This window comes from Hippocampus guttulatus, chromosome 2 (genome assembly GCF_054856545.1).
Source record: "Hippocampus guttulatus isolate MCC_2025c chromosome 2, RoL_Hgut_1.0, whole genome shotgun sequence".
Taxonomy (NCBI): Eukaryota; Metazoa; Chordata; class Actinopteri; order Syngnathiformes; family Syngnathidae; genus Hippocampus; species Hippocampus guttulatus.
This window is the reverse complement of record NC_141262.1, coordinates 23,655,141-23,669,689: the sequence shown is the minus strand read 5'-3', so window position 1 is coordinate 23,669,689 and position 14,549 is coordinate 23,655,141. Positions and strand designations below refer to the sequence as shown.

General features: G+C 41.4%; 1 protein-coding gene across 1 annotated transcript; it reads left to right on the top strand.

Moving 5' to 3' along the window:
- The first annotated feature begins 380 nt into the window (after window positions 1–380).
- On the top strand, window positions 381–8,264 carry LOC147209118 (uncharacterized). The gene is made up of 10 exons (XM_086104739.1): window positions 381–503; window positions 668–692; window positions 1,021–1,080; window positions 1,177–4,364; window positions 4,436–4,497; window positions 4,566–4,753; window positions 4,827–4,990; window positions 5,076–5,137; window positions 5,504–5,652; window positions 5,745–8,264. The coding sequence occupies exons 1-10, from the start codon at window positions 456–458 to the stop codon at window positions 5,831–5,833; spliced, it is 4,035 nt and encodes a 1,344-aa protein (XP_085960865.1). The 5' UTR covers window positions 381–455; the 3' UTR covers window positions 5,834–8,264.
- Window positions 8,265–14,549: the final 6,285 nt, after the last annotated feature.

The window sequence follows — 14,549 nt, the reverse complement described above, 5'->3', positions numbered from 1 at the left end:
GTCATGTCAAAATATTTCCCCTTGCCCAAAAATTCAACATCAAAACAATAAATCTCATTTTCATTCTCAGGTCATTACTTTAGAGCAGTCATTGGTTATGCGTTTGTGTTTGATTTTAAGCTTGCATGTCAGTCTATTTCTCCAAAGCAAATTCAACAGCAAAACAACAAAGATGACATGTATGTGATTAGTCTTAGAATTTATAATTGATCATTGATGGTAGTCATGCAAAGAATGCACAAAATAAATGATAGTGGTTGGAGCAGTTTTGTTTCTTTTGTTCTCTCTGTCCGCATCATGCCACGAAACCTTCAGCACAATTTGTGACCAGCGTCACTTCCCTTCACCTTCCTCATATAAGTACACAAGCCCCTATACTTGCAAACACAAGAGACCACAAGAAGACGGGGCAACCCAGCAGGGTGGACAAACCCAGAGACATCTGTTTTATTACTATGCGGATATATTTAAAAAATTGTAACAGCAAAAAACAACAAGTAGAGGTACGTGATTTTTCAGTATGAAACTTTTATGATAAAATTGTAATTTTTTGGAGACCTGACAACACTTTTACATTGAATATTTTATAAATATCTAATTATGTATAAGACACTGTTATTTGGTATTATATATTTATATATATTTTGTTTTGTTTGTTTATTTTCAGGTGTCTTTCAATTTGAGACTGAGAGGTAAGTGCATTTCTTCTACATTGAATGGAATACACACACACACACACACACAGTATACAATATATATATATATATATATATATATATATATATATATATACATATACAGTATATATACTGTATATAGCGAGAGAGAGATTCAAACCCTGCACCTCGGCACTGTGAGGCGGACATGCTCACCAGTGGATCCCCGTGCCGCCATGATCTGATTTCTTCATACCAAATAGCACCAGAACTTTAGATAACATTGAAACGCAACTGCAAAAAGTATCTGATTAAAAGTGACTGTTCCATTTTTTGGGATTAAGTGTGTGTTCACATTTTGCAGGTTCAAGAACAGAAAAAATGATAGCTGCACCATGGCTATCAGTTTTGCTCCTGTTTTTCGGTAAATCATTTCTGTGCTGTGAAGAAAATGACTGGTCACTAAAAAGGTAGACAACTAATTTTTCTGATCTTCACATCTTCACTCAAATTGTTACAGTAACAGGAATACAGACAACAACTGGAACGGCTACAACAACTGAAGTAGAGACAACAACTGGCGATGCAACAACAACCGGAATCGTGACAACAACTGAAGAAGAGACAACAACCGGAGTAGTTTCAGCAACTGATGGTGCAACAACCACTGGAGTTTTAACTACAACTGGAGAAGCAACAACTGAAATAGTGACATCAGCCGGAATAGTGCCAACAACTGAACTCGAGACAACAACCGGCGATGCCACAGCCACTGGAGTTTTCACTACAACTGGAGAAACAACAGCTGAAGTTGTGACAACAACAACAACCGGGATAGTGACAACTGAAGTAGACACGACAACTGAAGTAGAGACGACAACCGGAGTTGCGACAACTGGAGATGCAACAACCACTGCAGTTTTAACTACAACTGGAGAAGCAACAACTGAAGTTGTGACAACCGGAATAGCAACAACTGGTGATGCAACAACCACTGCAGTTTTCACTACAACTGGAGAAACAACAGCTGAAGTTGTGACAACAACAACAACCGGGATAGTGACAACTGAAGTAGACACTACAACTGAAGTAGAGACGACAACCGGAGTTGCGACAACTGGAGATGCAACAACCACTGCAGTTTTAACTACAACTGGAGAAGCAACAACTGAAGTTGTGACAACAACTGGAATAACAACAACAACCGGAATAGTGACAACAACTGAAGTAGAGACAACAACCGGAGTAGCAACAACTGGCGATGCAACAACCAATGCAGTTTTAACTACAACTAGAGAAGCAACAACTGAAATAGCAACAACAACCGGAGTAGCAACAACAAATAATGGTGCAACCACCACTGGAGTTTTAACTACAACTCAAGAAGCAACAACCAAGGGTGCAACAGCAACCGGAATTGCAACAACTACTGGAGGCTCATTAACAACCAAAGTCATAACAACAACTGAAGAAGAGACAACAACCGGAGTAGTTTCAGCAACTGATGGTGCAACAACCACTGGAGTTTTAACTACAACTGGAGAAACAACAACTGAAATAGTGACATCAGCCGGAATAGTGCCAACAACTGAACTCGAGACAACAACCGGCGATGCCACAGCCACTGGAGTTTTCACTACAACTGGAGAAACAACAGCTGAAGTTGTGACAACAACAACAACCGGGATAGTGACAACTGAAGTAGACACGACAACTGAAGTAGAGACGACAACCGGAGTTGCGACAACTGGAGATGCAACAACCACTGCAGTTTTAACTACAACTGGAGAAGCAACAACTGAAGTTGTGACAACAACTGGAATAACAACAACTGGTGATGCAACAACCACTGCAGTTTTCACTACAACTGGAGAAACAACAGCTGAAGTTGTGACAACAACAACAACCGGGATAGTGACAACTGAAGTAGACACGACAACTGAAGTAGAGACGACAACCGGAGTTGCGACAACTGGAGATGCAACAACCACTGCAGTTTTAACTACAACTGGAGAAGCAACAACTGAAGTTGTGACAACAACTGGAATAACAACAACAACCGGAATAGTGACAACAACTGAAGTAGAGACAACAACCGGAGTAGCAACAACTGGCGATGCAACAACCAATGCAGTTTTAACTACAACTAGAGAAGCAACAACTGAAATAGCAACAACAACCGGAGTAGCAACAACAAATAATGGTGCAACCACCACTGGAGTTTTAACTACAACTCAAGAAGCAACAACCAAGGGTGCAACAGCAACCGGAATTGCAACAACTACTGGAGGCTCATTAACAACCAAAGTCATAACAACAACTGAAGGGGAAACAACAACAGGAGTTGAGACAACAATCAGAGCAGTGACAACACCCGAAGGTGCGACAACAACTCAAGTTGCTGCAACTACTGAAGGTGTGACAACAAAGGGGGAGGTGACAGCTACTGGTGACGCAACCCCTGGAGGAGGGACAACAACTGGAGCTGCAACAACAACCGGGGGTGCATCAACAACCAAAAGTGAGACAACAACGGGGAATCTGACGACGACTGGAGGTGTGACAACGACCGGACGTCCAACAACGACTAGGGATGCAACAGCCACTGTAACAATCAAAGTTACGACAATGACCAGCAATGGGACAACAAACGGAGGTGCAACAACAATCGGCATTGCGACAACGATCTTTGGTGCCACAACAACCAGAGGAGTGTCAGCAACCAATAGCACGACAACAGCTGGAAACACGACAACACCGACAACCAGAGATGCAGCAACGACGGGGAATGTGACGACGACTGGAGGTGTGACAACGACCGGACGTCCGACAACGACCACGGATGCAACAGCCACTGGATTTGCCACAACCACCAGAGTAGCAGGAACAACCAGTGCAGCGACAACAACTGTGGGTGTGACAACAATCAAAGTTACGACAACAACCAGCAATGGGACAACAAACGGAGGTGCAACAACAATCGGCAATGCGACAACGATCTTTGGTGCCACGACAACCAGAGGAGTGTCAGCAACCAATAGCACGACAACAGCTGGAAACACGACAACACCGACAACCAGAGATGCAGCAACGACGGGGAATGTGACGACGATTGGAGGTGTGACAACGACCGGACGTCCGACAACGACCACGGATGCAACAGCCACTGGATTTGTCACAACCACCAGAGTAGCAGCAACAACCAGTGCAGCGACAACAGCTGTGGGTGTGACAACAATCAAAGTTACGACAACGACCAGCAATGGGACAACAAACGGAGGTGCAACAACAATCGGCAATGCGACAACGATCTTTGGTGCCACGACAACCAGAGGAGTGTCAGCAACCAGTGGCACGACAACACCGACAACCAGAGATGCAGCAACGACTCGGGCTTTGACAACCACCGGCGGTGCGACAGTGACCACAACTACACCAGCCTCAGCAACAACGAAACAACTAAATGCAACATCAACCACAGTCGTCGTAACAAGTCCAAAGACAACAGTCGTAGTAGCAACCACCACCACTCCAGCTACGACAACGACAACCACGGCAACAACGACCACCACAAGCCGTGCACCACCCCCTGTTGTTGTGGTTGTAGTTGTTGTTGTTGTTGCGGTCGTGTTTGAACCATATGTACCAGCACTGGCTGACCCCAACAGTCCACAATTTATTGTTCTCGCTCGAAGAATCTTCTTAGTGGTGAGTACAATGTTGGTTTGGTGTTTCATTGTATGGCATCACTGGAGCTAACGTTTGCATTCTCGTCAAAGTATGACGTCATTTACAGAAGGAGGTACACAACCTATAGACGCTGCGTCGTTCGAGGTTTCAGGTAAACATCGCCTCATACCGATACGGATGTCGTCATGTAACAATGCAGATAACGCATCGCTAACACAGGCGCGCTGTGGGCCGGCTCCGAGTGGACAACACCGAGGCGGAAGTGGACATCGAGTTCGACGACGACACCACAACAGGTGAATCAATTCCCAGCGCAGACAACGTGGCCGAAACGTTAAGCGAGGCCGTGTCCGACCCCAACAACAACTTCAACCTCACCTTTGACGAGGAGTCGATACAAGCTGCTGGTAAGTTATCGTTCATCCAGTCCGGACCCACTTCCGAACTCATCCGCTAACTGATCTGCGATTGATATTCCAGTGAGAGTCACGACAACCGTTGCGCCGGTGACGAGGGTAACCCCTGCCGAGGCGCTCACAATGCGACGAGTGATGTTTCGATCGGTGGGAGAGCAGTTCACCAACGACTTGCTGGATTCATCTTCCGCAGCATTTATCAGGCGGGCTTCCACGGTCAAGACAACGGTAAGAACAACAACCGACATTTTTTTTAGTACTCATTTGTATTTTTTCAGTGTTACGTCTTCATTCTTTGCTGGTGTTTTCACAGCTTGAACCTTTCTACCAAAGAGAATTCACTTCATTTCGAACACTGGAAGTGACTTCATTCAGGTCAGTTGTCGTTTCAGGTGCTGATGACGGATGACAATGATGGTAATAATAATTAGGGACGGGTGAATACCAGTGCTGCCTTCATTTTATGTATCAGGTACTCGTGGACGCTGCTGATACCAGCTAAAAGAAAAAAATTATTTGACATTGAGTAAGCCCTCCTCTACATAGCTTACGCTATCCTGTTATAAGGTGTTTGTTCAAAAATTTTATCATTATGTTAAATGGAATTCTGTGTATCAAAGGTACTCACGGTATCAGTACTTGGTATCAATGAGTACTCAGAGTGACTATTTGTACTAGTATTGGTCTGAAAAAAAAATAGCATCAAACATCCCTAATAGGTGTATCTTTTCCATCTGACAGGAACGGCTCCATCATCACCAACATGGATTTGAGTTTTGTGTCCAGCTCGGTGCCCGACAACAGCGCCATCGCTCGCGTTTTGGTGGACGCAGCGGCCATCATCACAGCCTTTGACGTGGACACATCATTCATATTTGTGAATGGCGAGCGTAAGTTATTCAGAAAGTGTCCATTTCCCATTCGCATGAGTTAAATCAATCAATGACTTTTTGTTCCTGTGTTGTTGTGTTTTGTTTTGCAGAGGTTTCAAGTGGAACAATGCACAAAACAACCGTGTTCAGTGCGTGCTGCCTTGTGCTGTTGTCATGGTTATTGGCAAAGCAGCAATGATGAATCATTAATTATTGTCAACTTTTTTTTTCATTATCTTTCAGGGAAGATATGCCTGTATGACATGTACTGCTTAGTTCATATCACGAGGAACAAAATCATGAGTGGTCACACTACAAGTTTAAATACGCCAAATTATGAAACTGTTCTCGAAAAATGCCAACAATTTGTCTTTTCGTATTTCACATGGGTAACTACAATTGTGCTCCTCAACTACAACTTAGTAAAATTAAGATTTGCTTTCCTAAAAATAAAATACAACAATAATAATAATAATAATGCTTTTGGTACTCGTAAGAGGGAGCACATAACTCCTACTCTGGCATCCCTTCACTGGCTCCTCATTCATTTCAGAGTTATTTTCAAGATCCTCTTATTTGTTTTCAAATCTCTGAATAATCTCGCGCCACATTACCTCTCTGAGCTCATCCGCCCCTACACACCTGCCCGGCGCCTCAGGTCTGTGGACCAGACTTTATTAGAAGTACCAAGAACTAAACTGAGGCTCAGAGGGGATCGAGCCTTTTCTGTTGCTGGTCCCTCTCTCTGGAATGACCTCCCACTAAACATTCGGCAAGCCTCCTCGCTGCCCATCTTCAAAACCCTCCTCAAAACTCACTTGTATTCTTTGGCATTCGACTCAGCATGACTTAGATTTGTTCTTGGTTTTACTGTTTGGTGCTTTCTACCGCCTTTATTACCGATTTGTCTTACTGTTTATTGTGCATGTTAAATTGCTCCATGTACAGCACTTTGTATGCAGCGATGGCTGTTTGAAAGTGCTCTATAAATACTGTTGACTTGACTTGACTTGACTTGCCGACACCTGTCTCGAAGGACACCAGTTATATGACTTTTACAAGTCAACTGTGAAGTAACCTTCGAAAATGCCAAACGAAATATTTTTACGTCACAAGTAATTAAATAAAATACATTCATCAAAGAAAAAAAAATTCTGCTTCGTAATTTGACAAAGTAATAGTTTCGCCGACGTGATATCCTGTCAAGCGTCAACCCCGACAGTGTGACGTCACGTCAAGACAACAATGGTGGGGCTCACTATCGAAAGTCTACAAATCCAGTCAGAAATAGATTCGGAAAGCGACGTTTGAGGCGTTGCCGAGAGCAAGCAGAGTAATAAAATCCTAACATTCCAGCATCTTGCTGTTACAGTAAAAATGTGGCAAGTTTCAAACTTATCTGAGGGGATCCAGGTGTTTGAAGGGTTGGAGGAAGGGGAGGTGTGGTCGAACTGATATGTACGAGCCAGATGCTTAGGATGTGGAAAATGTTATGCCTTAACCAAGGAGATTGGAAAAACAGTTAACTATATATGCTGCCGTCATTAGCCTAGCGTGACTATTTGCAATTCGATGCTGTGCCATGCTGTAAATTGTGCATGATGGGACTCCCAACTTGGTCCATGTCAGCTCGCACTGAGAGCACACGTTGTAGTGGGTTGGTGTCCTACATTGTCATTGCCAAGGTAGTTTTCTTGCGCTGTCGGCCACTCTGCACATTGTGTACTTTTTTTCATTTCTGGTTGAGAAAACAGTTGGCCTCAAAGTACTTGTGACAAAAAAATGCTTGTCGACACCGGCGTGAAATTCATTCACTTTGCAAGAACGAAACTATCGCTCCAGTTTTCTGGTCCATTTACGTGCCCTATTCTTTTGCCCGCATATGAACATTTTGCCGAATGACTCGATAACAATCGACAATGCAGTACGGCTGATTGATTGATGACTTGGCATTCTGTAAATGATGTAACTCGCTGAACAAAAGCATCTTTGTTGTTAAGCATGTCACTGTGGGTGTAACTATGAACCCAGGTGGGTCGTGTGAAAAAGCATGCTTGGAATAGTTTTACTCAAAAGATAGTTGGCCAAGTTTACTTCACACCTAACCTTTAAAGTGCACATTTTCTTGTAAAATGACTTTTTGGGGGGAGAGGTTGGGATTAAATGACATTTTCGAACAAAATGCCAACATTTTTCTCGATAATGACAAGATTTACTTCTTAAATGGTAACATTTGTCTCATGTTTCACCAGTATGGTAGCATTTCAACTTTAAATATGGCAAATTGTGACATTTGTATTGTAACATGTCAACATTTTTCTTGTAAAATGACAATATTTTGATCAGGATGTCTTCTCAGATGAGATTTGAAACGTCTACAAAGACAAAAAGAACAGGCCAATTGCGATCAATTCAATGCCCCGAGAAACATAAAATGAGCCAATTTTTCTTGAAAAACATCACATATTTTCTTAGAAAATAGCGGTGTGGTTCTTGCAAAATGTCAAAAGTGTACATTGATGGCTAAAACCCCCTGAGAACACAAGTATTGGGACGCCCTTACTAACTCCATTAAATTATGACACTGTACTTGTTTTGTTTGTATGACAATAAAGCATGACTTAATTAAGCATGTGTGTTTTTTCTGTTCACATTCGTCCAACACTCACTTGATATAACCTAGGAGATAAATGCGTTCACGAGACCTCGATTTAAAAAAAAAAAAAAAAATGCTGAAGGATTTTTTTTCCCATGTCTCAGGTACAGGTTTATTTATTTGGTGTAGACTGTCAAGTCAAGTCGGCTCCAGCAACACTTTTTCACGCTACGCAGGACGGTAACTTCAAAATAAATCGAAATATACCAAACAATTCATGGACATCAAATGCCTTAAAATGCTTTTATTTTGAAATAGTTCTCGAAAGCGCCTCGTGCCTACCTTCACTTGTCTTCCCGTCTGTAATTGTTGATAATTTATACTGCTGTCTCAAATTGTTGCCACCAATATCAACACGTCATCCTGAAATGATGTTCAGTCATTAATTAATGACTCAAAAAAATCTCTCATGAATGACATTGACATTGTGTACAGTATATAGCGCCTGTTGTCAGCGTTAGCTGCTAATGGCTAGCGGCTAGCTGAGCGAGTGCCTGATAGAGCCGTTGGATTTATTTTCAAAGGCAGTTTAAAACATCAAGTTGCAGTTCCTAATGGTCCATTTTTAACAAACCATGCTTTCTCTAATGGGCTGTTTTAGCCAGCAAAATCCCTCCGGTGGTTCTGACGTCGCTTCATCTCATAACCTAAAATCTCACGTACTTATGTTTCTAGAGAACTAAATACAGTACGCACAGTTTAAATTGAACTACAAAAATGTTGATTATCTGAAAAGCAAAACCAGTTGGTCATTCATTATTGATTTTTTTTTACAAGTGGAATGTGTTAATTTCTCTTTTGTCTTCATAAGTATTCTTTAAACCAAGCAAAAATATATTGATATATATTTATAAATCTGAATACTCAATTATTACTTCGATTTTTCAGTTCGGTATCCGAATACCAAAATATTTGATAGCTGCAGCCTGGATATATCCGTGGAGATTGTTTTGAAAACACCAAAGCACGCAGATTACGAGTGAACCGGTAGAACTTGTGTTAAACAAAATAAAACATGTCAGGAATTCACGGGGAAACAAGAGAGTGGTTGTCTTTTTCAGCGTTATCCAAGATGGAGTGCACTGTGGCCAAGTTCCATCAAATACAGTACATGTGAATTCCAAGTTTTTCTCAAAATATTCCGATTTGACCCTTGTAAAATGATGGCATTTGTCTTCTAAAATTATTTTTCAAAAACTCTTGTGAAATCACAAGTGTTTACTGTTCAAAAAAAATGCAGAATGTTTTTCCTTGTACAGTCTGAAATGTATTTGTACTATGCACTCCTGTGAAATGTTGACCTTTTAAACAGCAATATTATAACTTAGGCTTGGTGATTCTTCCACGAAAGTTACTCCAGGGTTCTAAACTTTCACTCCCTCTGCAAAGCCTCAGAACTTGTGGGAATTGGGAGACCACAGCATTTTCCCAGTCTTGCTTCTTCTCCATGTAGCGAGCAACTCTTCCTCCTTTTCCTTCTCATCATCTTCCGAGATGAGTCTCAAGGGCGCTTTATAATCACAGTCAACTCTTCCTCTCATCACTCTTGAGAGGAGTCGGCCCTTGTGAGATGCTCATCTTCATCCAAGAACTGCACGACTGCTTCACTCGCTTCATGTAACGGGCAAACCTTGCTTCGTAGCGGTTGACATGAAGGCAACCAGCGACACTCGATGACAAATTTGTCTTGCAGACTTGTAACATGCATGTGACTAACTGAACTCGATCGGCCACGTCAATGTCCAGTGCAGAAAGAGAAGAGCTCAAAAAGGCTGTTTCATATTGACTTTGTGGCAGAGCATGTGTCTGCTGATGCAGGAGGCCCCATAAACAACAGAGGCCATTTTGGCATTTGTTGATTTGCTTGGATGAATTTCACACACAGGCACACTCCCACACACGTAAAACTTGAATTGACCACATTCATACCACTCTTCTACATCAGTCCCAGCACAATCAAAAGGTACCGGTACTGTTTAATAAGTTGTGGCTCCATCTTGTGGTTTAGCGGGGGGAATACACTTAAAATATATATATTTAAATATTTAATATCATAACACATAATCCTCAACATATATTTGATGCTGATTTAAAATGTCATTATTTTTTCCTGGCGCATGTTTTTGACATATTTTAAGTTTTTTTTTCACCGATATAGGTGTTTTACTATGCGTTGTAATTTATAGTTATGATGTTTCAGAAAACCTTGCACCTGTTGCGAAACCTAATCCTTAATTCATAAATGTTACTTAATATACTACAATATTCCTTATTATGCTATTGTAATATTATTATTACTATTATGAAAACCTGATGTGCTAGAGAAAAAAAACAAGGAGAAATCCTAAATCATTAAGAAGAGTACTTGCATCTCTGATTTAAAAAAAATACTGCAAATTTGTTGTTGACCAGTGACAAAAATACATTTACACTTCAAGACTGGGCTGCTTTTTGTTGCCTGCCAAACTGAATGGTGATTAAAGCAACAAAGATGATCTTGCTGATGCTTTTGTTAATCGTTAAAAACCCAACAATGCCACAATTTTGTATTATTTCTACATTTAAGTTTAAAGTATCTTTTCAATATACAGTCAATAAATAATGTGAACATGTGTCAGAATGTGAAAATCAAAGTAAAAGTGTTTTGATTGTGAACCGATGTCGCGTATGTATGTGTTTGAGGAACGCCATTTTGTAAAATTATTTTTCAATGTATATTTTTACTTCAAAAAATTATACGTTTTTTCCAGACTGCTGACTGCTAACAAATTCTGGGTCACGCCACACATGTTAAAGATGTCCTGCTTTTTTTATTTTATTTTATTTATTCATTAAAATACTTTTTGTGAAAGTAAGACTGATAGGATGCTAAGGATGCAATGTGCAGTAACACAAAAATATATCATATTAATAACACGCACACAGACACACAAATCTTTTGTTTGTTTGTTTTTTCCCCTCGAACCCCTCGTGATGGACTTGCGACGAGTCGGCAACCTACCAATCAATTGTGATCAACGCATTGGGCACCCCTGATCTAGATTATTGCTTTTTTTTTTAGATTAGGGGGGGGGACAACCTTGGATGTGACAACCTTTATTTTTGGCTTGGTCCTGTGTTGGCCGCAATTATTTTCCCTTATGGTGGGGTTCTCTAGCTCTTTTTTGTTTTGTTTTTTTCTTTGCTTGATCTCAGTTGGGCAAAAAATAATAATAAATAAATAAATAAACATTAAAATGTGTGGCATTTAACCGCACCCCTTTATTGTTCTTCTAGATAAGATAAGATATCCTTTATTAGTCCCACACTGGGGAAATTTACAGCCTCCAGCAGCAAGAATGTAGGCAGAAAGAAGAAGAAAAAACAAACAAACACCGTCCAATTAAGTGCAATATAAATACAAAATGGATAAATCGCAGTGCTATTTGTTCTTCTGGCATTCTGTTATACTGTATGTTGCGCTCTCATGAGCCAAATAGAGCCAATAGAAATCCTTGGAACTTTCCAGGGAGTCCAGATTTCTCAATGTTCTGCAAGCCATTCCTCCAACTGTTTCTCACCGCTGCAGACATTGTTTCTGTTCTTCTGCGACTCACCACGCCACTTTCCCAGACACTTGATTTGATTGTCCTTGACGGGGTAGAATTACCTCATCTTGTATGAGCAAATTAAACATGTCCGTGACCTTGCCTTTGCAGATAATCATGCTCCTTGACTTTCTTGCCTCAAATGTCATCCAAGCGCAGAATCTATGGGAGGGCGTTGGTCAACTCATCCATAAAGCTCCTCAGCACACTCCATTGTTGGACCTCAAGTTAACTTCTCCCCTACTGTAATGAGAGGATTCATGAACACGAATGTGTAATTAGGTGTGTGGGTCCTCACTTCTGTCGGCAAAATTGTGAAAGTGGTTGTCAATTTTTAAGTCATTTCTGACTGATTCGCATCCGTCAAGTGTATTTATTTTTGTAGGTGCGAGATTTGCTTTCTCTATTTCCAAAAATTGCACCCGGGAAACATCACATCACTTCGATGTAGTTTCCAAACGAAAAACAAAATAGCCAGTTGGATGGAGGACAGGCACAATGCCGCAGCCAGCCAGAGCAAGACTGGTCGCTAGACAACCGGTTCAGGGTGTCCCCCGCCTATTGCCCGAAGACAGCTGGGACAGGCTCCAGCACACCCCGCGACCCTTGTGAGGACAAGCGGATCGGAAAACAGATTGATGGTTTTGTTTTGTTGTGTTTTTGTGCCGGTCTTGCTGGTGTCACTGGCTACTCGAATGGCAACAGCAGTGTGTGCTGGTCTCGCTGGCGTCTCCAGCAAAAGTAGCCAAGATTCGACACTGGTCATTGGGCGACCGTGCTAGAGGACCTGAGCCACAGGAACCCGGCAAGACCAACATGCTGTTGGTGGCCTGCTGGTAACTGGCAGCACCAGCTACCACGAGCTCCTGGCAGAGACCAAAAGCAACATGCTGACCCCACTCACTTCGTCACGCAGGTTGTTTACACACGCAAGATTGGCATGAAAACCAGAGATGTGTTCCTCGAGCCTCGAGGACCGAGGGGCGGTCCTTGGTCGTGGCCTCATCGTCAAGACCTTGGCCTTGGATTACCGGTCCTCGGACACAGTGAGGGATTAGAGCCTCAGATCCCTTGTAGAAGGACCGCGAACATCACGAAGGAATCGAAAAAATTTCATCCAAGGACACCCATGTTGGTGGATTGACTCTGGCGCTTTTAGAGGGGCGGGTCTGCCACTGCCAGCTAACAGTTAACGCAACGTGTAAAGAGTGGCATCACAGTTAGTTTCAATCACGGTTTGTTGCGTTTGCGATCGGCTGTTTAAATAGCGTGTAAAGCCTTTCTGTAACAGTGGTGTCTTCTATTTAGTTATTTGTGCACAGTCGTCACGTTTGTGCGGTCGCACTAGAATGTTTATTTGAACCAAGTAATTTGCGTTACAGCTGGAGTCAATAATGTCGGCAGTTCACTTTCGGGTTTGGCCGTTGGGATTTGGAGTCCTTTTGCTCGATTCCAGTTATGTTTGCTGAATGCTTTCTCATGTTTGGAATAATGAATATTGATAATACATAGTTTAAAATCATGGTTGATTTAATTATTTATTATGATTATTGTGAAGTTGATGGTATTAATTAATGTAGTATTAGTGGTAGTGGTTATAATAGTAGTACTCAGAGAATGGGTCGAGATTCAGCCATCTCGTTACCTCTGCGTCCCGCATCCGAGACGCATAATTTTCCCACGGGACGCACAGTTCCTAACAATGTGCGTTTTTGGAACGCAAGGGAATTTCTCAGTCAAAACAAACAAACAAACAAACAAACAAAAAAACTACGGCAAGCCTGAGGATTTCACAGTAACAGTCGTTACCGGTAGCGTGTCGTTTCCGTGGCGTCATTTTCACGGTACCGAAAAATAGTTTAATTATAAAAGTCACCGCACTTGAATTGACTGTGTGATCCACGCGATTTCACTGCGCCTGTATGTGTGTTTGTGATGTGGTGTGGTGTGTGAGTGTGTTTCTTCTAATTTACTTTCGTAAATGTTTTGTTTTCAGTGTTGGTGTGGGGGGGACACAACAGATGACGTTATGTGCGCATGCGGGTTGTTATTTTAGTCCGCAAACTGAGGAATCGCGCGGATGAAAGTTTGAGATGGCGGCGAAAAAAACTCACCAAGGTATACTAATTACAATATTTAAGAAATGGGAATGCTTGTCTGATTTTTCGTATGAATCGTCCAAAGGGCGTATCAGTAAACTCACCTGTGACGTATGCACAGAACGCTGAACGCATGAACGCTGATGAAAACACAACCAAACTATGTTGGTCTATGCTGGCGGAGTTTTTTGGGGGGTGTGGGTTTTTGGTTTTTTTTTAGCTTGGAAACCACCCAATTGTTTTCACTTTCATTTTGTAATTGAAATAAAGCATGTTTCTATGTCGAAAAAATATATTCAAATAATCATGTATTGGTCAAATATGTCCAGAATACACCAATTGTTTTTTACATATAAGATTTCGCTGAAAATAAACAGTTTTGGGCCCCCCTGCAAAATAAATAAATAAATAAATAACCATAAATAATTAAAATAAAATAATTTGATTTAATATAAATTTTAGAATAGTGGGTGCAACAAAACTTTGTAGACAAAATGTAAGACAATTAAATGTTTTATTTAAGGCCAATACAGAAACTGAGAAATTAATGAAATCTTATTTAAAATATTTTGG